The 24,380-nt window shown below is 46.1% G+C and overlaps 1 protein-coding gene across 1 annotated transcript in view; it reads right to left on the reverse strand.

Annotated features, from left to right (window-relative positions):
- The window catches only part of LOC309398197 (macrophage mannose receptor 1-like), a gene marked incomplete at its 3' end in the record, with an annotated part of 55,066 nt that overhangs the window by 11,883 nt on the left and 18,803 nt on the right, over positions 1–24,380 (reverse strand). Inside the window, exons 5-10 of the mRNA XM_081964854.1 lie at positions 16,340–16,558; positions 15,047–15,190; positions 14,260–14,423; positions 11,251–11,366; positions 10,438–10,553; positions 943–1,098 (exon numbers count right to left, since the gene is read on the reverse strand). Of these exons, the coding sequence (XP_081820980.1) occupies positions 943–1,098; positions 10,438–10,553; positions 11,251–11,366; positions 14,260–14,423; positions 15,047–15,190; positions 16,340–16,558 (915 nt within the window). The remainder of the gene's footprint in view (positions 1–942; positions 1,099–10,437; positions 10,554–11,250; positions 11,367–14,259; positions 14,424–15,046; positions 15,191–16,339; positions 16,559–24,380) is intronic.

Genomic DNA, 24,380 nt, shown 5'->3' on the forward strand with positions numbered 1-24,380 from the left:
AACAACTTGGTTTGATGCTGCCATGTGCCAAGAATGAAGAGTTTACCTCTTAAATTTACCACCGTCCACCAGACAGTTTACCACCGTCCACCAGACAGTGTCGAGGGGCGGCGCCTAGGAGTAGAGCCTTCTCTGTGGCGGGCCCAGCCCTGTGGAATGACCTCCCTCCGGATATTAGGAATACCTCTGACCTCCGCTCCTTTCGTATAAAGCTCAAGACCCACCTATTCCAAGTAGCTGGCCTGGCTCAACTTTGATCTAACTATATCGCTCCTGACGGGTTTTTATTTGGGTATTTTAATTGCATTCAATTACTTAGGGGTTTCTAAACATTGTATTTTATTGTTTTTATTCATTAGCCGATCTCCTCCTTGTACATGTCTTGATATATTTTTTGTAATATGTATGTCTTGTCTATATATTTATTTCATATGTTTTATTGTACGCCGCCCCGAGTCCTTCGGGAGAGGGTGCGGCTAAGAAATAAATATTTTTTATTATTATTATTATTATTATTATTATTATTATTATTATTATTATTATTATTATTATTATTATTATTATTATTATTATTATTATTATTATTATTATTATTATTATTATTATTAATATTAATATTAATATTAATATTAATATTAATATTAATATCAATATTAATATTAATAATAGATTTTATCAAATTATAAAAAAATAAAGAGAATAATCTAGAAATACATTTTAGAATTTAACTTTATAAAAAATAAAAGTAAATGAGAACAGAGCAGTCATTTTTCTTGCATGCCAAAAGAAAATAAATGATTCCTTAAGATTCACATTTGCAAATACTTTTAGAATGGTAATAAATTTCTATGCATATTTCTGTTTTTGATTTCAGACAAATAAACATACCTCGTTTTTTATATGTGAATACATTTTCATCAGATAGAGTAATTTCATCTATACCTCTTGTTCTTCTAAAGAATCGGCTATCTTGCACTATCCCTGTGCAGTTGGGATCACTTAAGCAGTCTACTACAGCAGTGGAAAGAGTTGTATAAATCTTTGGGTCTAATGGTCCTGACAGAAACTTATCAGTGTAGAGATCAAAAAGATCTACCCCTAATGGGGAAAAGCAAAAAAATGTTTGAGTGGGTTTTCAAATGTCTTGCATTTATTATTTATAATAGCTAGATTATTTTTCTCATAATTTTTTTGTTTGCTCCTATAGATTTTGTCTATGTATAATTTTAAATAGAAAAACCTACATTAAGAATACAAAGCATTTTGAGATGATTAATTTGTAACCATACATTTGCTGTAATTTAAAGTTAAACATTTTATGTAAGTTTACGAAAAATCTCCAAAAATGCACACACACACACACGAACACACACACACACTCATTGCTTTATAAACATAAGGAAGGATGCACACATATTGTTGTGCCACATCATGCATAAAGAACATTAACTGGAAGAGAAAATGGGGCGTTGGTTCTTAACTAATACGCCCCTTCTCCGGCAGGTGGAGACAGCGGTCATGCATGGGTTAACTCAGTCAGTGACCAATAGAACTGAGTCTACCAAAGTGATGTCATCGTCTCTGAGGAGCATGCTCCCACCTTTCTTGACGAAGGAGATAAGTAGACTGCTGTGCTGTGAACAATCGCTTTCCTTTTGGTGACTACACAACATGCTCCCAGATCCTCCCTGCAAGGTAGGCCAGGACCCTAAGGGTGGGGATGACCGCTGTCGCCACCTGCCAGGAGAAGGGGCGTATCAGATAAGAACCAATGCCCCATTCTCCCAAGTTGGTGAAGACAGTGGTCATACATGGGACGTACCAAAGCTGGCGTGTCCCTGGGAGGGCATGAGACTGGCCTAGGAGCTGGAAGAAGGAAGAACGTGTTGGAGGACTCGCCTTCCGAAGGCTGCATCTGCCGATGCATATCTGTCCACCTTATAATGTCGTATAAACGAATTAGGAGTAGACCAGGTAGCTGCCTTGCAGATTTCCTCCGAGGTCTGCCGCACCCACGCCGCTGACGTAGCCGCACTTCGCATGGAGTGAGCCATAATGTTAGGTGGAGGAGTGAGATGGTGCGTGCTGTAAGCTTGAGCAATGGCTGACCTGATCCATCATCCAATCATGGATGGAGAAGCTTTCAGCCCCTTGTTGGTAGGGTGGAAGGATACGAAGAGGGCTTCGGTGCATCTGAAGACTGCCCTCTTGGCGATGTAGATTTTCAGAGCCCACCTGACATCTAGTTTGTGCCATTTGTGCTCCAGCCTCTGAGACGGAGCAGGACAAAAATTTGGAAGAGTGAGTTCTAGCGAGGGATGGAAAGCTGAGTTCACTTTCGGGACAAAGGTTGGATTGGTGTAAAGTACCACTCGGTCTGGGTGAAACACACACAAGTCCGATCGGATAGAAAGGGCTGCCAGCTCTGAAACCCTCCGTGCCGATGTTATTGCCACCAGAAATGCCGTCTTAAGTGTGAGGAGATGTACAGAGAGGTTCAAAGGGCAGGTCAGTAAGGAAGTCCAAGACTTTGGTCAGATGCCACAAGGGAAAACAGTGAATGACAGGAGGGCAGAGATTGGATGCCCCTTTAATTAATCTGCGGATGTGAGGATGTAATGAGAGGGGTTCATCAAGGTGAAGAGATAGAACAGAAGAGAGAGCCGACACCTGCCGCCGTAAGGTGTTCAGGGAAAGTCCCTTATCAAGAACCTGTTGCAGAAAGTCCAGAAGTCGGGATACTGAAGCCTTCAGAGGATCTACCCCTCGGGCCTGGCACCAAGCTACAAAAGTCTGCCATGTAAATTCGTAGATCCTATTGGTAGCTGGGCGGCGGGAGGCTTGGATGGTATTGATTACTGTCTCTGAAAGATTATCAGCCCTCAGGTTTGGAGGTTGTTCCTGCCTGATCTATTGGAGAAGGAGAGGGTCTGTCTGGGTGGGGCCTGTTGCTGCGGATGGGAGGTGGAAGCACCACCGTCCTGCCCACGAAAGGGCTGCCTGCGGTAAAAGGATTGGCTCCGACCTTCCTGCTTTTTAGTGGCCGGTTGAAGGACCTTCCTTTTATCCTTGGACTCTACCAGAAGGGACTCTAATGGAGGACCAAAGAGAAGTGATGAAGAATAAGGAGAGGAAGGAAGCCTCCACTTGGCCCGTGCTTCTGCCTGCCACTGTTTTAGCCAGAGAAGCCGGCGGGTAGAGATGGAAGATGCAATTACTTTGGACGCGAACCAAGGAGACATCTGCTGTGTATTCTAGGGCCGCCTTAATTTTGTTAATGTCCCTGTGAGCCCTAGACTCCCTGGCTGGAAGGCGAGCTTGAAGTTGTCTCCGCCACAGGATAGCAGAGCGACTAAAGGAAGCAAGCGGAGGTGCCCACTCTAACAGACCAAGCTGAGGCCTGGTGGCCTTTGACCAGAATTTGTTCTATTCTCTTGTCATCAGGTCGCAGAGTTTCCTCAGGAGCTGCTGAGGCCGCGTTGGGAGAGAAAAGAGCAATTATAGGTGAATCAATAGATGGTACCTCCAAAGCCTTGGCGAGGTCAGGAGAGACATTGTACAGGCACTTATCCGAGGCATTGGGAAGGGGCGCAATACCTGGAGATGCCCATTGCTTCTGGACAACTTCTATGAAGAAGCGTGGTGATGGGATCACCTCCACTGTAGGCTGGGTGAAGAGCGGATTGGTGGTGTCAGCCTTGTCTGCTTCTGTAGTCTGAGTTGTCTTAGGAGAAGGAATGCCTGCCATCTTTCTGGACTTAAAAAGGAGAGAGCGAAAAACAGCAGGTTTAAACAAACTGACAAAGGGAGGTGGATCGGGGGGAAGACCCTCATCCTCCAATAGATCTGAGTCTCTTGCTGGGCGATCCTCTCCCCTGAAGACCGACTGTTGGTTGGAGGTGCTGGGTAGGTTGTTCAATGAATAAGCCAAGAGATCACCATCCCTGCGCCTGGAGCTAGAGGAAGAAGCAGACCTGCGAAAAGCAGAGCGATTAGAAGACCTGTGTTTAAGGCCAGCTCAATGGCCTCAGAGATCATGTCAGCCATGCCTGGCGAGTAAGAATGGTGACTGGGGGGGGAGAGAAATATCTTTCTGGTAGAGGGGATCCTCATCAGGGGTAATGCTCCTGCCACAATCCGAAACATCCCCACTGTTGGCCAAAGCCTCTGTGCCCCTAGCATCCTCGGGCTGCAGGATTGAGGCAGCAGGGGAGATGTCATCTTCCAAATCAGATGATAAGTCAGGAGGAGGGCTTGAATGGACAGGCCTCTGGGCCCGAAAAATGCGAGGCTCAGTGTGCTTAGTCTTGGATCTGGCCTTCTTAGCCGGGGCCTGCGGGGCCCTGTCCTCCTCACAAGAGGGAGGATCCTCCATGCCCCCCTGGTTAGGTCTTGGATCCTTGGGAGGGGGCTCAATGGTCTCCTCTGGAGCAGGCCTGCGCCTGAGGACCCTAGGAGCAGGGGGCTCGGTGATGGGGGCTGGATTCACGGAGACTGGAGGCAGTTGAGGCCCAGGGATAGGAGAGGAGGCCATAGCCAGTACTCACAGTTTCTTGCTCTTCAAAATCGCCACCGGACAATTTTTGTGCCCAAACAAAATGGCCGCTGTAGTATCCTGGCAAATGACGTCAGGGAGTTTCCCCTAGTCAGCCAGCAACAGTTACAGCGGTAGCAACAGCCAGGTCGCGTCTGATTGGCTAAGACGCGGCCTGGCTAAAACGCGGGTAATTCTCTCTTCTTTGACTGGCTGTGCTGCCTGACAGCTTTCATATAAATAGCTGTCAGGCAGCCTCAGCCGCGATTTCTCTCCTGTATTTGACAGCTGCTTGTTTTGTGAATAAACTTTGTTGATTCTACCCCACGGTCTCTGCCTGCGTTCTTGCCGACTTAACACTGGCGACGAAGGTGGGATTCAGCCGCCGCTGACCTACCACGCGTCTCTTGTTTTCGGCAGAACCGGCTTAGGCAATTTTTTTTGCTTCGTTTTTTTTCCCCACTTTCTCCGCGACACCCTGAGGCGAAGAGATGGCATCCCTGCCTCCATTCGCACCGTTCGGGAGCACCGGAGAGACGTGGGAAGCGTTCCTCGAGCGCTTCAAATGTTTCCTCATCGCTAACAGCAAGAGGAACATTCCCGAAGACGAGAAATGCAGCTTCTTCTTAAGCTGTTGCGGTCCCCTGATGTTTGGCGCTGCCCGAGCTCTGGCGGCTCCATGGCCGGTCCACACGCTCGACTGGGCAACTCTGACCGGGAGGCTACAGCACCACTATGCCCCTACGCCGTCCTGGATTGCGAGGCGCTACGCCTTCAGGCATTGCGTCCAGAAACCGGAGGAATCGATAAGCCAGTTCCTCCAGTCACTCCGCACATCTGCCATGCAGTGCGAGTTCTCCAATATCGACTCGGCACTAACGGAGCAGTTTGTGTGCGGAGTGAAGGACCTGCGCCTCCGGTGGCGTCTCCTTTCCCAGGCGGACATCACCTTCGAGGGGGCCATCGAGCAAGCCAGAGCCGCAGAGCTGTCCGATGAATCGATGGCGGAGATGTTTCACCTGCCACCGCCACCAGGCTGCACCTGCCTGGTAGATGAACTGGTCCCTCTGCCAGTCAGCTACCCAGAGGAAGGCGTGGTGGCCCGCATCGGTCAGCCTGCCAGGCGGCGAGCACCTCCACTTGCCCGTGAAGTTCCTGTCGCCTGCCTGGGCTGCGGCGGTAATCACGACCGCTCGCCTTGCCCGTTCAAGGCTGCCGTATGCCGCCGCTGCCTGAAGAAGGGCCATCTAGCCCAAGTCTGCCGGGCTCCCCTGCCTCTTTCTCAACGCGAAGACAACGCTCCGGCACCAGCAACCAGCGCAGCGAGGCCAGCAGCCCAGCAGAGCCAACAGCAGCTGAAGCCGCGCGATGGGTGTTTTGCTGTTGGCGCCGACCAACAAACCATCCCTGCAGAGTCGGCTGTCCTCGCGGCCGCAGGTGCTGATCGCATCAAGGCGTCGCTCCTGATAGAGGGCTCCCCTTGTACCATGGAAGTGGACTCGGGCTCTTCCCGATCACTCCTCTCCTGGGCAGAGTTCTCTCGCCTCTGCCCGGGCATCTCCAAGACACAGCTCTCCTCCCCGGACTCTGCCCTACGGGACTACCAGGGGACTTTAATTCCCACCCTGGGCTGTTACCTGGTGCGGGTGGAGTATGGGGACTTTTCTGGGTGTCTGCCTTTGCTGATTGTAGAAAAGCCTTTGCCAGCCCTGTTGGGCCTCGATTGGTTTCCTGCCTTGGGCCTTTCTGTCCATGGGGTACGGCAGGTTTTGGCCACGCCTCCTGACGTGGCCAATGTCCTGGCACAATATGCCGACATTTTTGATGGGCAGCTGGGAGCGTACAAGGGCACCCCCATCTCCCTTAACCTTGACCCCCAGGTTGCCCCGATTAGGCTGAAGGCCCGTAGGGTGCCTTTCGACTTGAGGGCCAATGTTGATGCCGAGCTGGATAAGCTCATCACGCAGGGGGTATTGGAGCCGGTCGATTACTCTAGATGGGAGACCCCATTAGTGATCCCTGTCAAAGCGGACGGCTCCATACGCCTCTGCGCGGACTTTAAGGCAACCATTAACCTTGCCCTCCAGGCGAACCCCTATCCAGTTCCGGTAGTGCAGCACCTGCTCCACTCTTTAGGACAGGGCTGCATCTTTGCGAAACTGGATATGGCGCAGGCCTACCAGCAGCTCCCGGTGGATGACGAGGCGTCAGCCGCGCAAACCATCGTCACCCACCGAGGAGCCTTCCGTTGCCGCCGCTTACAATTCGGCGTATCCGTTGCACCGGGGATCTTCCAGAGCCTCATGGAGCGTCTGCTCCATGGGCTCCCTGGCGTAGTTCCATATTTCGACGATGTCCTGATCACTGCGAGCAGCCGATCAGGCCTCATCGAAATACTCCAGAAGGTCCTCGACCGTTTCAGGGGCGCGGGCTTAAAATTGAAGCGCAGCAAATGCTCGTTTGCTGTGCATAGGGTGGATTTCCTGGGTTTCACCATTGACGCCCAGGGAATTCACCCCACCCCCTCCAAAGTAGCAGCCATTCGGAACGCCCCCACGCCTGCCTCCAAAACGGAGCTGCAGGCGTTCCTCGGCTTGCTTAACTTTTACGCGCCATTTCTCCCTCATAAGGCGTCACTAGCTGAGCCGCTGCATCGGTTGCTCGACCGATCGGCGGCCTGGTGCTGGGGCAGCCGCGAGGCGCATGCGTTCGCGGCTGTCAAAGAGCTCCTGACGTCAGAGGCAGTTCTAGTTCAGTATAGTGACAGGCTGCCTCTGACTCTAGCTTGTGACGCCTCCCCCGTGGGTTTGGGGGCGGTCCTGAGCCATGTCCTGCCCAATGGCTCGGAGGCCCCCATTGCCTTCTATTCCCGGACACTGACTTCTGCGGAACGCAATTACAGCCAGATTGACAAGGAGGCTCTGGCTGCAGTGTCTGGGATCAAAAGGTTCCACGATTACTTATACGGGCGGCACTTTACTCTGTTCACCGACCACAAGCCTCTCCTTGGGCTTCTGGCCGGTGACAGGCCGACCCCTCCCATTCTGTCCCCACGGATGACCAGGTGGACAGAATTTCTAGCTGCGTACAGCTATTCTCTTGTCTACGGCCAGGAAAGCACTTAGGGCACGCTGATGCCCTCAGCCGTTGCCCCCTCCCTGTCACCGATCCCCCGACGGTGCCATGCCTGTCGGTCCTGGCGATAGTTGACCTGGCCCTGCCCATCTCCTCGGAGGAGGTGGCTGCCCAGTCCAGAGCAGACCCAGCCCTTTCGCAGGTCATCATGTGGGTCCTGAGGGGCTGGCCTGATGGGGCGGTGTCTGAAGACCTCCGCCCTTTCAAGGCCAGACAGCTGGAGCTGTCAATCCACAGTGGGTGCCTCCTGTGGGGTGACAGGGTGGTGATTCCACCCAGCCTTCACCACCAGGTGCTGTCTCGTCTCCACGAGGGCCACCCAGGCATAGTGCGAATGAAAGCTCTCGCTCGCAGCTATGTCTGGTGGCCCCGGATGGACGATGAGATCACATCCTGGGTGGCCGGCTGGTCCCCCTGTCAACGTTCCCGGCCGGCGCCTCCGGCTGCCGCGGCCAGGGAATGGGAACTGCCCCAGGGGCCCTGGTCCCGATTGCATTTAGACTTCGCGGGGCCTTTTCGAGGTCAGGTTTTCCTGGTTGTGGTGGATGCTTACTCTCGCTGGGTGGAACTCATCCTCATGAGGTCCACCACGGCAGAGGCCACCGTCAGAGCGTTGACTAGGCTTTTCGCCACTCACGGCTTGCCGGACGTCGTCTCTGACAATGGTCCTCAGTTTGCGTCCACCGCATTCCAGGTTTTCCTGGCCTCCCAGGGCATCCGCCACGCGCCAGTCGCGCCTTACCATCCTGCCAGCAATGGTCGGGCGGAACGGGCGGTCCGCTCGGCCAAGGAGGCGTTAGGCAGGATGGAGGACGGCGACTGGCCTTCAAGGGTGGCTGCTTACCTATTGGTACAGCATGCCACGCCTTGCCCCCTGTCCGGAAGGTCTCCAGCCGAGCTGCTGATGGGCCGGCGCCTGCGGACCACCTTGGATAGGCTGCACCCGCTCTATTCCAAGGAACAGCCTGGCAACCTAGGGCCCCCTTCCCGAAACTTCTTGGTGGGGGACTTGGTTTGGGCGCAGGCGTTCTCGGGGGATGCCAGGTGGGTGCCAGCCACCATTGCCGCCATAACCGGTCCCTGTTCTTACAGGGTCCAGCTACCTGATGGGACCGAATGGCGGCGCCACCTGGATCAACTGAGGCGCCGCCAGTTGTCCGGGACCAACGACGCCCCTGCGAGGTCGGCCGCCGGCATCACTCCACCGCCACCTGCAGCCGAGCCGTCCTATGGTGCCCTTCCACCATGGCCGTATACTACTCCCCAGCCCGGGGACCTGGTTCCACTGGACGCCGCCTTCCGGCCGCCCTTGTTGGAGGACCTCCACCTCAGTGGGCGGGTTCCTCCCGGTTTCCTTTCACCTTTGGCCTTCCCCGAGTCAGGCCAACCTTTCTCAGAGACTAGTTCTCCATGGCCTGTCTCAAGCCCGCCTTCGGCCGCGCCGCCTCGGCCCTGCCTACCTGTTGCGGAGAGTCCACCATCTGCAGCAGGCCTTCAAAATGGCGCCCGGAGCTCCACTCCCTTGCGGGAGGAGCTTCCACGGGCACCTCCTTCCCCGCCGACGACTCCAGCTCCACTGAGGCGTTCTGGGCTGGTCCGGCGCCGCCCAGCTTACTTACGTGAGTACGCATGTGCTACGTCCGCACATGCGCCCTCACTGGGGGGGAAGGTGTGTAGTATCCTGGCAAATGACGTCAGGGAGTTTCCCCTAGTCAGCCAGCAACAGTTACAGTGGTAGCAACAGCCAGGTCGCGTCTGATTGGCTAAGACGCGGCCTGGCTAAAACGCGGGTAATTCTCCCTTCTTTGACTGGCTGTGCTGCCTGACAGCTTTCATATAAATAGCTGTCAGGCAGCCTTTCTCTCCTGTATTTGACAGCTGCTTGTTTTGTGAATAAACTTTGTTGATTCTACCCCACGGTCTCTGCCTGCGTTCTTGCCGACTTAACAGCCGCTGCGGCTAAAGAGCCTATGGGCCGGCGCCACGAGGTAGCCGAGGCCACGATGCAAATGTGGGCACTGAAGGCCCTGCGGCAAGGCTGTGGGGCCAAGGGCAAAGCCTCGGAAGGACAGCAGTGGCCGGAGCGTCTATGGCGAGGCACGGTGGCAACAGTGACAATTTCCAGCTGCGAGGTGGCTTCACACGGCTTTTATGAGCTCCCTGCAGCTTTCGGAGGCTCCTGGCGGCAGCAGGCAACAGAGCAGGCAGCAAGGCAGAGGCCTGGGGTTCCCTTGCTGAGGAGAAAACAGCTAGCAAAGCCTCCCCCAGCTATTGCCAGACAAGGCTGCTTCTCCAGGAAGCCTTAAAAGCCCAAAAGCAATACAAGGCAAGCCTCGCTGAGGCGAGGCAATACTCTCCAGCCTCCAGAGGCTATTGAGAGCTAGTTTCGAGCTTCAGCCAAAGCTTAATCCGAATTCAATTTAGATGAAGTAATTTTGATAGTCGTTTTGAGAAAAACCAATTAAATCGAATTAAAATAGTCAATTATTCAGAATTATTTGAGGAGAAAGCGATTAGCACAGCCAGTTCCAATCAAACTGAGTCTAAAAAAGCAGGAGCATGCTCCTCAGAGGCGATGACATCACTTTGGTAGACTCAGTTCTATTGGTTACTGACTGAGTTAACCCATGCATGACCGCTGTCTCCACCAACTTGGGAGAAAGAAAGATACAGTAATATATTTATAACTAATATCATGCATAATACAAATGAAAAATTATAACCTGAATGTATCTTTGTCATATTCAGAGCTCCAATACTCTACTTACTTTCCTTTCTCTTACAAATCCACTTATGGTCTTCAGAACATTGTATCTTTAGGGCTGTGTTATTACCAGGATAAAAACCTATACATCTTCCAGAAGAATTCCCTTCCAATTTTAACCTGGATGAAAAAGAAAAACCAAAGAAATATTTCATTGTGTATTTTTATTTCGGATTATTGGTTTCTGAGAAACAGAGAAATAACAAGATAATAATTTTAAAAAAGAAATATCAACGAGAACGAAAAAATGGAAACCACTAGAATACAAACAAAAACATTAGTGTAAGTCTATAGTATTAGAAAACCAATCTTCATGTAAGTTTTGTAAATCTTTGTATCTAAAACAGACATTTTTGGGCAAATAAAAAAAATAGCATTAGAATTCTTAGAATTCATACGTATATCATAAATACAAACATTTCTTTAGGTAAAAGAAAAATGGATGAACTATATATTCACAAATGTTATTTCTTTTGCTAATTCCAAATCCCATCTTGTTGTTTCAGATAAGGTTCTACATAGCTTATGCCTATTATGTCCTCTTGGTTTCTTTAACCTAAATGCTGAGAAACTTTATATGCTTTTTGACTCTTATGTGTAGTTCTAAGAATAGACTAGTAATTTTCTCCATCAATATTCATGTTTATATTATTAACTGGAGATTTAAAAATTATCCAAGTTAGAAATGGGTGAAAAAAATAAGAATATGAATACACACACAAACACACACGAAAATGCTAAATCATGTTTCGCCCCCCCAGCCCCCCCACAAAAATAGATCTTCATCTCAGGTGGAGATAGAGACAATTAACTTTACCACCGTAATTCTTTAGCTGCCGATCTTGCATCTGACCAAACCCATATAGCTGTTTTCTTCCTACTATTCAATCCAATCCAAAAAATCTCATCTGAGACTACAGGTGATATCCAATCCTGTCAAAAATTTATAGAAAGAAGACTTTATTTTTGTGTTAGAATAATCTGCAATAGAGAAGAAGAATGAAAATTTGGAATTTCTTCTTTTGGTACATTACTGTGATGTTTCCAAAAATGGAAAATGCCAAAACTATAGATTAAGAATCTACATTTACATTTTAAATGAAATACAAAATTGTTAATATATAAAACAAATTAGTGTATGTTGGGAAATACTCAAACAATTCTACATGTGACCTTAACTTAAACCTTACTTTGCCATAACTTTATATGGCAAATGTGAATTCTATATTGTATGAAAAAGAAAAGGACTAATTAAATAGCCTATGAAATAGAATTGATTTGATTTAAAACAAATTCATTTAAATAATTCCTTAGAAAGAGTCAATTCAAACACTATCGCTACTAGAAACAATTGTTCATATACTGAGTATGTATGTATGTTGAAAACATTTCTGCAGTCATGTTGCCAGAATGATGTCACTGAGTAGTTACCTTCCCAACAAAGTGGTACCTATTTATCTACTTGCATTTGCATTCTTTTCAACTGCTAGGTTCGCAGGAGCTGGATTGAGGATATGAGCTCACCCCATGGCATGCAAATTAATTAATTTGCCACCTATCTTGCCATAGGGCTATTCTAAGCGGCTTACAATAATAAAAAGGAAGAAAATGAAGGGAGTCTCAACAGATGAGAAGGAAAATAATAGAACAATAATATAAACAATAAAAAAGGAACCCAAGCACAATACATCACTATGATAACCAAAAAAGTGGACAGGTGGCGAGCACAGAGTCGTTAGCCTGGGAGGGGAGGGGGGAAGTGGAGTCTGCTATCAATCCAGTATTCACCTCAGTGTGGAACTCCCACATTTGGTTCCCAAGCCGACAGGTCTTCAGGCTCTCACAGAAGGGGCAGGTAAGATATAAGTTAAGATCTTCCAAAGAGTGGGCACTGCAACAGAGAAGGCTCTTCTGGGACCAATAGCTGGATAGGATCTGAAGTAGCCTTCTCTGTTGGCATGAGTAGAATGGGCTTGCCCTAGTGGATATCTTGTAATAATTATATTTGTAATAAAAATAAAATTTTTGAAGAAAATATTATAATCAAATTATAATATAATCAGGATGAGCAGAATGAGCATCCTGTCAGCCGAAGATTATCAGCATGTGGAGACCAGATGTTGAACTTTTTTTGCAGTAGACTCTGCTCTATGGAACATCCTTTCATCAGAATTCAGAATGGCCCCAACCCTTTTAAGCCTTTCATAAGGCTCTAAAAACCTGGCTGCACTCCTGCGTCTGGGATGCTGAATGTGTTAAGGGCCACATTTCCTGGCCATATTACTAATGGGGCCAAAATCTTGCTCTTGTGCGTGCTGACTTGAATGTTTTTAAAGTTTTTAAAAATAGTTTTGCTGTTTTTATTGTTTTAAAATGTTTTCCTCCCAAGGCTTAAACATTTCTAGACAAGATCAGGAATATCCTTTCCGGCATAATATGTGGAAGCTGCAGTGTTACTGTCTGCAAATTTAAATGGAACTTATTTACTGAGATACGTTTGGGTTAAGTAAATTCTGTTCTTATTGTTATTTTTGTCACTCCTTTATCTTATTGTTTTTTTTCTATTCCAAATATTTATACTGTATTTTTCCTATTTTTAAATATAAGTTTTTAATTGATCTTATAAATCTAATAAATACTTTAATCAATAAATTAAAAACCTGCTTATGAGTCCTCATATCTTACAATTTAGGCCAGGCTTTCCACCTTGTATTATTTGTAAAAAAATAAATAAAGGCAGAATAAAAATAAATAAAGATTATACAGATGTATTATAATTCAAAAATTCTTTTTTTTTCTTTTAGTGATTTTAAGTATTTATCTCTAACACAAGAGGGCAGCATATACCATGCAGAGGTAAAATAGACTAAAATATTTTTTTCTAGCTCAACACAAACTGAGGACTTTTTGAATAACATATATATTCTTAAATGAAAATTAAATTTACTGAAATACTCAGAAAGGTGATTTGTCTTCACTTTGTCAATTGGATTTACTACCATTCATAATCACCCTATATTTCTCAATTTTTTTCTAATCAAAATAGTTTTTAAAAGCTCATGAACTATAATCACCCTAAGTGCAATAAACAAAACACACACAAATGTATATTATATATAGTCCAAATTCCTGATAATTAATTAACAGGACCACATACATTTAAAAAATGATTCAATATTATATCATATATCATGCAATACCTCCCCGCCCTTCATTTTTCAGAAAATTATACCTAGCCACTATGTAACTATATAGTATAATAGAAAATCAGAGGAACAAATGCTTGTGTAGACTGAATCTCTTAATAAAATGCCTTATATTTGAGATAATATGAGATAATATGAGATGCCCTTAAGAGAGCTTAAACCTCAAAACACTATAAGTCAATCAGCCATTCCTATTTTTTTAATTACTAAATTTATTCTTTTTTAGAAGGCACATGGTTGCTCTTTAATTTGTCCTATATATGCTAATAATCATATATACCAAAACTTATTATTATATCCAAGAAAAAGAAAATTATTCTGGTAGAAAGATTAGAGGTATAAAATGAAGAAAAGGCTTCAAAAAGATGTTCAAAACATTTTTGGAATCTATGAGACCTATGGATCCTAAATGTCTGAAACCATAAATATACAGAATTTTATAAAATACTTTGGTGAACTGATAGGAGAAAATATTACATAGATACTGATATACATGTATTTCAAAGTAATTTGCAATAAAATCTAATGAATCACACACACATATTCATATACATACAAACTTTAAAAAATATATCCCAGCTTTGAACTAATTTCCAAATTTTCACAAAATACTTCAATACCATTTCACTTTTCTTGTCGATCCATAACAAGTCTGTACTTCTGAATCTTCTACATTGTTTACGAGCAGATGCCCAATTGGATGCGTTCTCGGCACTAAAATAATAGCAGTTTTTTCCCCAGTATCTCCAGCCAGAAAACTGAGGGCACCATACACTGTCCAAAGCTACCACAAATGAAAGTAAAAAAGTTAATTTTAAAGTATATGTGCTGAAGATAATAATATAATCATTACCATCACTTTTAAGCTTAAATATTTTGGGGGTTCTTAGGGTTCTCTGAGCTTGGTTTTTTTGCAGACATTTCATTACCAAACTAGGTAATATCATCACCAAGCTCGGATAGCACCAAGAACCGCAAAATTTAACCCTGAGCTACAAATATTCTCTTCTATTAAATACTTTCCAATATTTATTATGTAGATATTTCTACATAACAATAGCTTTCAGAATACCTTGAAAGATAATATACAAATACAATAAATAAATTTATTGCAAGTATGTTACATGAAACATTCCACCAAAAACATCTCCTAAAATCAGTTCATCCCAATAATGGAATGCTTGAAAAATTCTGCAATTCAAATTTCTTCCCAAATTTATTTTGTTTAATTGTATATTCCGTTTACATCTGAAATATCACCTGCAACTTCTTATAAAAAAATATCTATATTTTGTTCAAGCTACACTAAATCCAAGGTAAGGAGTATTATTCAAAGAAAATCCTTTTTGCTTCCTATCTTCCATTTTTGATCTTTCACTTTCATGTTTCAAAGCCTTATTAAGGTACCTTGTTCACAAACAGCAGGAGAATCTTGAGATCTGCAAGAATGGAAAATATCACAATCTCCTGTATAGGGATTACACAATTCATCACCATAGCATCTATTGCAAACAGAGGAACAGTTTATTCCAAAGTAACCCAAGGAACAATCTGTGAAAATAACAATTGTAATAAGAAGATGAATATTTGCTAGTACTGTAATAACTTCCATCAAGCAGCATTCAATATTTTTATGATAGGGATAAATGGGTACTAGCTTTGATGGCACTGTGTCCATCTGATGGGCACAGACTAGTGGGCTTCATTCAGTATTTAAATTGCTGGATTACACTGGCCAGGGGTATAATTCAGGAGGGCACTACTTAAGGTCTTCTGTTATCTTAAGGATATACTGAGGGACTTTGTCTACCAGCAGTAAAAATAAGTACAGAAGAATTAGAATAATTGGAATAATCTATGGACATTAATGCATTCTATCATTTTTCTATGAAGTACTTTCAAAATGTGTCCATATTTATTTATTGTACAAACAATATCACTGACATATTTTGATAAATATTCCATTCGTTACCGGTATATACATTTTCATATACATTTTCTATGTCAATTTTTCTCAATGTTACAATGCCCCTTCCACGTTTTTATATTATTTTCATACTATCCACATATACAGTTCATAATATAACTGGAAAATTACATAACAAAACATAATTTTAACTGGAAAATTGCATAACAAAACTCAGAGGTATAAATACTTAAGAATAACTATTTAGTTCACATATTCCAGAACGTACTAAGTTTAAAAGTCCACACTAACACATGAATCACATGAATAAAGTCCACACTAACACATGAATAATGATCTTCTCATTATCAACTCAAAGGTAAAGAGGCTAACAGTTAGGTAGCAACTTCTATTTTTCCTCCAGAAATTTGCTCCACAGCAAGCAAATAAAATACTTGCTTTCTCTATCACTACCATTTTTTTTCTTTTTATACATTAGAAGTCATAAAACTTCGGACCTTTAAAACAGAATAAACAGTGCAAATTATCCAAACACATTTTACTACTATTTACTAAAAGCACTCATTTTGGTTTATCATTTGTATTTATTTCAGCAAAAAATCTCTCTTTCCTTTCCTTTAGAATATAAAAAACACTTAACGTTACATTTTAAAATATTCAGTGTGACTTCTATTAACCCCAAATGATTTAGGGCTGGTGGTGTTGTTTTTTGCTTTTTAATATGATACATGACTATAAACAGACCTAGGAAATATCTGGATTACTTAGCACACCTGATTTGATATATGCTACAGACAGTTGTTCCGTGCTTTTTAGCAATACTGTTCCTCTAGCAAGTGCATAGGCATTATTCCAGGTTGTTATTCCTGTACACTGTTCTCTAAGCTCCATGCATGCTATTTTTGCAGAAATCAAATCTGTGTGGACTTGAGACATAGAACCTTTTGGTGATAAAAGCACCTTTCCTTTATGTTCTTGATATCGTTCAGCAACTACAATAGAAAAAAAAATCCATGTATTAATACAAACAAAACACATTATTATTGAAGCCTTCATATTTGAATCAAATGTAATTCTCAATAAATAAAAAGCAATCATAAATGAAATTCAAATCAATCAAATCAAATCAAACTTTTATTTATAAACCGCGCCCTTTCCTAAACAGGACTCAGGGCGGTGTACAGTCATTATTAAAAACCATATACATATCAAAATAGAATACATATACATAAACATAGACATAGACGGAGGAGGTAGAAAATATACTGTACCATATTTAATTAAAATACAAATAAGATTAAAATTCCCTTAAAAATTCCACGATAAGATGTTTGCCAGGAGGTGAAAGATGGAGCTATTCTCTAAATTCTATTTTGACACTGCATGGCAAATATGTACAAGCTTTGGGGTGTTAAATTATTTCCCCTATGCGCTGCTTGGAGAATCCAAGCATGGGTTAACACAGTCTAACTGCCCTAGGACTGAGTGAGTTTTTCTTGACCACGCCTCCCTTTGCCTCATACTATTCAGTTTAAAAAACTCAGTCCGCCCGTTAGGACTGTAGCAGGGGAGCTCCTCAGTTCTAGGGTAGTTAAATTGGACTGCCCAAGACAAAGCACAGGAAAATTGACCATTTAAACAAGAACTGCAAAGCACTCCGATAACGAGGGCAAGGAACAGCTGGCTGAGAGGTCTGCCGGCCCCACCGTCTCCTGCTGGTCGTACGCGGAGCTCCGGGGGGGTGAGTGGCTTGTCCGGCGGCAGCCGGCGAGCAAGGGGGCGGCGGGAGACTTCCTGCTTGCACCCCAACCACTGTGTTAGACGCCGTGAGGAGCGCCTGAGTAATCCGGCAGCGGCAGCGGCTCTCTAATCTGCCAGGCAACAGCGGTGGCCATTTTGGAGAGGTTCGTGCGCTTTTCGCTGCAGGGCCAGCCGCTTTGGGAATATAAGGCTGCGTGCGCAGCGGCTGCCATTTTAAAGCGCCAAATGGCTCATTTCGCGAGTGGCGTCGCAGCGATCGGGAGCTCTGCAGCACTCAGACCTCAGCAGCACCAGCAGACCGCCGCCAGAAAGCGAGGCCTTGTCCAGGGCGCCGGCAAAGCCCGCATATCCTCCCTACTCGAACTCCTTCAGGGTGGCCACGGAAGGGATCTGTCCTGCAGGCATCCCTTGCCCCACTGCAACATCCGTGGGCGTTTTCTAGCCGGCAGGCTCGCCCAAGCAGATTGCCACAAGCGCTCCACAGCCATCACATCTCTCCCTATCCAGGCCTGCAGACCAGTATGGCAGACGAAGGTTTGAGGGCACAGGAGATGCAGGCAGGGCCCTCCTCCAAACGAAGCAGATTGGACCCCCCCAAAGGGGGTAAAGGAAGAAAGGGCACCTCTAGAAGTCCTCTCCCAGGCCCTCAGGGGGCATGGATAAACACAAGGAGGGGACCCATAAAAATGAGACACCACAGCCCCATAGATTGGACAGGTCCCCTGGCCATGAGGAGGCCTTACCAGGCCCTCCCTCAGCCCAGAGGGGAGAGCGGGAGCCTATTTCTCCTCAGGGGACCAGGTCACCCATGTCAGTAGGGGAAATCTTGAGGGAGTCTTCCCCCGATGCATCCTAGGGTTACCCCGATTCCCCCAGCTCGTCTGTCAGGGAAGAGCTGGAACCATTCCAGGGTATCCTCCCAGCGGAGGAGGGGATCAACTCTGGGGGGTGGAAGCAGCGGCATGTGCCGTCGACATTCCGCCCCAAGGAGGACAAAGGTCCAGCCCTGTTGGCTGAGATGAGGGAGGTGATTGCAAAAGCCATCTCCTAGGGCATAGCCAAGGGCATCAAGCAGAAGGAGACCAAAATAACTGGCGCTCCCAAGCCTAGACCGGCCATAGCACAGACAGGGGACCAAGCCCCTCCCTCTCCTGGCACCTCAGTTGCCACAGAGGAGTCAGACTGGGAGGAGGGAGAGATTGATGAGTTTGAATTATCAGAGGACGAAGACCTTCCTCCTGATAAACCGGCTTTCACGGGGTTGTTCAAGCCTTCCCGTTTCAAATCAATCCTCCACAAGGCCAAAGCGGCCACCGACTTAGGTTCCACTCCTAAGAATGCGACCGTTCCACCATCCTCCACTAAGGATCACAAAGAGGGCCTGTTCAAAGAAACGGCTCCTACACCACAACAATTAATCCCAGTTCCAGATTTATTCATGGATGTGGTCCAAAGACAGTGGGTTCAGCCAGGTACCCTGACCAATCCCAGTGGAGGGGACAAATCCCTTTATTCAGTGGAAAGTAGAATGGAAGATGTACTAAAGTTGCCCGAGGTGGATGTTCCGGTGGTCTCTCTGACCTCTAATTCGAACCTACCTGCAGACCTTCTTGACAGTCTCAAAGCTGAGGACAAACGATCTGAGAAGGCGTGTCATAAGACTCATCAGGCGGCTGCCTGGGCCATCAGGGCATCCACCTCAGCTTCCTTCTTCACCAGAGCATCTCTCCTCTGGCTGAGACAACTGAGGTCTAAGCCCTCTTCTGGGGGATCTCGGTGGCAGCACGACATTAACAAGATAATCACCGCTGTTGAATACTCAGCGGATGACTCTCTTAATGCGGCCAAGTTCGCATCTAGGGCACTGGCATCCAATGTAACCTCACGCCGCCTGCTGTGGCTCTGCCACTGGTAGGCAGACATGAAGGCAAAGTGGAAGCTAGCTTCCGCCCCCTTCAAAGGGGGACAGCTTTTTGGGGACGCTCTGGACAAGTTTGTCATCGAAACGAGAGACAAACGAAAAATCCTTCCGGCCACCCTAAAGAAGAATGAGCATAAAGGTTCAGGTCCCTTTAGGAAGCAGTCCTTTAGAGCGCAGGAGACCGCCCAGGCTTCCAGCTCTTCTGCCTATCAGAGATCCTACCCACAGGCAGGGGATAGGGGCCAGGACAGAAACTCTTACGGGTCTAGGGGAAGACAACAACAACAGCATTCCTTTTGGAAGCCCTTTCGTGGCGGTGCCAATTCCCGCCAATTCCATAAAGGGAAGTGACCATCAAAGGATCCCTCCCATAGGGGGTCGGCTTCAATTATACGCCGACAGGTGGGAGGAGATTACCTCAGACACCTGGGTCCTCAACACAATCAGGAGGGGCCTAGTGTTGGAATTCCTATCCTTCCCCCAACGGAAATTTGTCCGTTGCCCGACTCCCAAGAACCCCCCAAAAAGGGACCTCCTGCAGAAGGAGATTCTCCATCTTCTCCAGATAAGGGCCATAGAACCCATTCGAAAGGATAAGGAAAAACAGGGGTTTTACTCCATCCTTTTCCTGGTCCCGAAGAACTCAGGAGGGTGGAGGGCCATCTTGGATCTAAAGTGCCTAAATCAACATCTGGCCTACAAATGATTCAAGATGCAGTCCCTCCACTCCATCCTGGAATGCACAAGGCAGGGAGACCTGCTCACTTCAATAGATTTGAGGGAGGCCTACCTGCACATCCCCATTCACGCTGCTCACAGGAGGTTCCTGAGGTTCCACTACAACGGGAGGCATTACCAATACAGGGCTCTCCCCTTCAGCCTCTCGTCTGCGCCCAGGACCTTCACGAAGATACTGGCAGTGGTGGCAGCCCACCTCCGGAACAGTCCGATTCGTCTAGAATGCTATTTAGACGACATTATCATTCACTCCTCCAGCCACGACCAGGCCCGAAGGGACATTCAGGTGACCCTACAGCGCCACGGCTTTTCAGTAAACCGAGAGAAGAGCCACCTAGAACCGACCACTCGCATCCAACATCTTGGCCCCATCATAGACTCCACCTCTTGCCAGGTATTCCTGTCCCCAGACAGGCTGAAAAATCTTCGAAGCAGACTTCATCTATGCAGGCTGTCCAGATCAGTGCCGATCATACAACTCTCACAACTCCTAGGCATCATGATATCATGCCTGAAGGTGGTTCCCTGGGCACGTCTTACTACAGTGGTTCCTCCTGCCAATGCAGAGGCAAAGGCCAGCAACTCGCCGCGCGTGTGAAGTTACCGCCGAAAGTGATCCGCTCCCTATCCTGGTGGAGAACAGCGGCGGTGCAGAAGGGGTGCCTCTTCAAGGAACCCGAAAGACTTGTTGTGACAACTGATGCCAGCCTGCAGGGATGGGGGGCACACTGCCAGGGCCAGCTCGCTCAGGGCAAGTGGACACAGAGAGAAGCAGCTCACAGCATAAACTGGCTAGAGCTGAGGGCGGCCCGCCTCGCCCTGCGTCATTTTGCATCCCAGATGGTGGGCCATCATGTACTGTTACTAACAGACAACGTAGCAACAAAGGCCCACATAAACAGGCAAGGCGGCACATACTCCAGGAGTCTCATGCTGGAGGCGGAGTCCCTGGGCAGATGGGCGGAACGCCACCTAGCATCCATAAGAGCGCACCACATATCAGGGTCCAACAACCAGGAGGCAAATTGGCTGAGCCGACAGACAATCGACCATTCCGAGTGGCGGCTGCATCCGGACCTCTTCAGTCAGATTGTGAGGAGATTCGGCAAACCATAAGTAGACCTCTTTGCCACCCACACCAACACGCATCTGCCCTGCTTCTTTTCTCATTACCACTCACCACTGGCGGAGGGGACGGATGCACTGAGGAGCAAATGGCCCTCAGGACTTCTATACGCATTTCCTCCCCTTCCGCTTATCCCACAAGTAGTGGCCAAGCTGCTAGCAGAAAGGGCCGAAGTAATCCTTGTAGCACCTCACTGGCCTAGGAGGTCCTGGTACACGGACCTTGTCAGTCTCTCCATTCGAAAACCGTGGAGGATTCCTCAGGAGCAAATCTCCCTCAGCCAGGGGTCCATCTGTCATCCGGATCCCCAGTGGCTACAACTAGCCATCTGGCACTTGAGGGGGAGCTCCTGAGGAAACAGAAACTCTCGGACAAGGTCATTAAAACTATTCAGGCGTCCAGACAACCTTCCACTAATAGGATATATGAAGCCACGTGGGCCGCCTTTTCAAACTGGTATCAAAAAAGTGGTGTAAGAGGAAATAGACCTGGCTTATAGAGTAAACTCAGCTTATGCTAGAACACACAATGTTCCCAGGGAGGTACACATTAAATTTCTTAGGAAAAGTACAAGAGATGAAATCCTGAATGCACAAAGGGGGCAAGCCTTGACATATAAAGATAAGGAGATAACCATCCTGAAACAGATCCCCAAGAAAGTGAGGGAAAAAAGAAAACACTATTCGCAATTGGCGAATAAATTATACCAGAAGGGGGTGTGGTTTAGATGGTTGATGCCTGAAGGTATGTTAATATTCTGGGAGGAGACAAGAGTTAGGATTAATACACCCATAGAGGCGCAGGCCTTTATGGAGAAAAATAAACTGCTCCTAGAAAAACCAGATGACTCTTCAACAGACATACAAGACACGGGAGGGGCCAGAGCTCTGCCAGCGGGGGGAGATGGGGCGACAACAAGAAAGCTCAGATCACACAAATGAGTAAGAAAAGTCATCTGATATAAACTGATCGAAATTACTAATTGAATTTACCACACTGACTACATGTTATTACTTAATATTGAATCTTATGCAAATGTATACTATGAGTTTGGAGGGGGGGGTGCATCTACCGTATTTCGCAGCTGCCAAAATTTGTAACTTTTCCCTTACCTTTCCCCTTTGTAAAATATAAAAAAACCAATAAAACTTTGTTTAAAAAAAAAAGTGGTGTAAGAGACGTTTCGGCTTCAGTACCACAATTACTTGACTTTCTCCAGGAGGGTCTGGACAGGGGATTTGCGCCCAACATGCTCCAAAGGCAGGTGGCGGCCCTGTCCACCATTCTCACTTGTAACTCTTCTAGACCCTTGAGTCAACATCCACAACTCAAGAGCTTCCTGAGGGGCACGGCAAACGTCTGCCCTCAGGTCGTTCAGCGTTACCCATCCTGGAACCTGCCATTCGTTCTGAAGGCTCTAATGGGGGTGCCTTTCAAACCTATATGGAAGGCAAGCCTCCATCACTTGACACTGAAGACTGCCTTTCTAATAGCCATCACCTCGGCGCGCAGGATATCGGAATTGGATGCGCTGTCCATAAGGGAAGACCTTTGCATTGTACATACAGATAGGGTCATATTGAGACTTGATCCCATGTTTATCCCTAAAATCAACACTCACTTCCACAGAGCCCAGGAAGTGATTCTTCCCAACTTTTGCCCTAATCCTACACATCCCAAAGAGAAGCTCTGGCACAAGCTGGATGTAAGGAGGGCAGTCCGTATTTACATCAAAAGAACCAAGGACTTTCGACGTTCCGAATCCTTTTTTGTATCATTCCATCCTGGGTCACTTGGTTGCAAGGTATCATCCCACACAATTGGATGTTGGTTGCGGGCCAGCATCAAACTTGCTTATGAGCATCAGAGCAAGGTTGCACCGCGCCACGTGACAGCGCATTCAACAAGGAGTGCCGCTACCTCAGCAGCATAGGCGACCCAGGCCTCCATCATTGATATTTGCAGAGCAGCCTCGTGGGAGTCACCCATGGCATTTATCAAGAATTACGGAATTGACACCTTTGCCTCGGCCGAAGCCTCTTTCGGGATTTTGCAAAAGGTTGTGGAGGCTACAGAGACTCTGGACTCTACCCGCCATGGGACACAATAGCTTGGATATATCCCATGCTTGGACTCTCCAAGCAGCGCACAGGAGAAAGACCATTGGCTTAGCTGAACGGTCGTTCTCTGGGCGCTGCAGGAGAGTCCAAACCCACCCAGGGTCTGCTGAAAGGTCAGGACTATGATCTTGGAAGGACTAAGGAACGGACGTCCTATAATGTTTTTTCTTCGTTTTTAAACTGAATAGTACGAGGCAAAGGGAGGCATGGTCAAGAAAAACTCACTCAGTCCTAGGGCAGTTAGACTGTGTTAACCCATGCTTGGACTCTCCCGCAGCGCCCAGAGAACGACCGTTCAGCTAAGCCAATGGCTTATTCTTCAGAACTTTAAAAAATGGAACACTGAGTTTTTCCCAGCAGAATAAATCAGTCAAAAATAAAAGAAAGCAAATAGTCTACTTTTATAATAATCTTAACTGCATTATCAGTTAAATTAGAACCAATGAAACAATGCATTGTTGTATTTTATTTCCTGAATTAAAAGCTACTAGAATCTTTGAAAAATGTTGGATCCCTAATATATTTTCAGCTGTGTTTACACAATAAAATTACAGTGTATTGTAGGATAAGCACAGCTTGAATATTTGGAAGAATGGGGAAGATATGAGCTACTAATCACATTAATTTTAAATAATTTAATTATTGTAAATAAAGATCTTAAGCTAATTATGCTATTACAGGAAAAACTTAAACTAAATTTTAAAATGACAATATATTCAATTAAAGCATCTTCTGAATTTGCAGATAGCCCGAGGTGCACTGCTATATCACTATATTTATTGGAATGTGTTCTAGGTTCATCTAAGTATGTATTGAATTTATAAATTTAGCAATAAGGTAGAGCAATTAAGGTTTAGTGAATGAATCAAATATGACTGAAATGTCATCCCAGTCTAGTAATGAAGAAGAAATTGTGGAGGAGGATGTTCTAACAGATAGAACTAAAAATCTAATTAAAGCAAGTCAAATAAGAACTAAAGTCAGAATGAGAGACATTAATAAATGTCTGTAAATGATTTTACAGAATTTGACAGGTATGCTTAAAGAAGTGAATAACAACTAATAGAATTGTCTTCTCAAGTTTCAGAGGTCATCCAGACTGCTATCAAAGGACATGACATTACTACCGATAGGAGAAATGAGATGCA

This window comes from Natrix helvetica (assembly GCF_964273705.1).
Source record: "Natrix helvetica genome assembly, chromosome: 1".
Classification (NCBI taxonomy): domain Eukaryota; kingdom Metazoa; phylum Chordata; class Lepidosauria; order Squamata; family Natricidae; genus Natrix; species Natrix helvetica.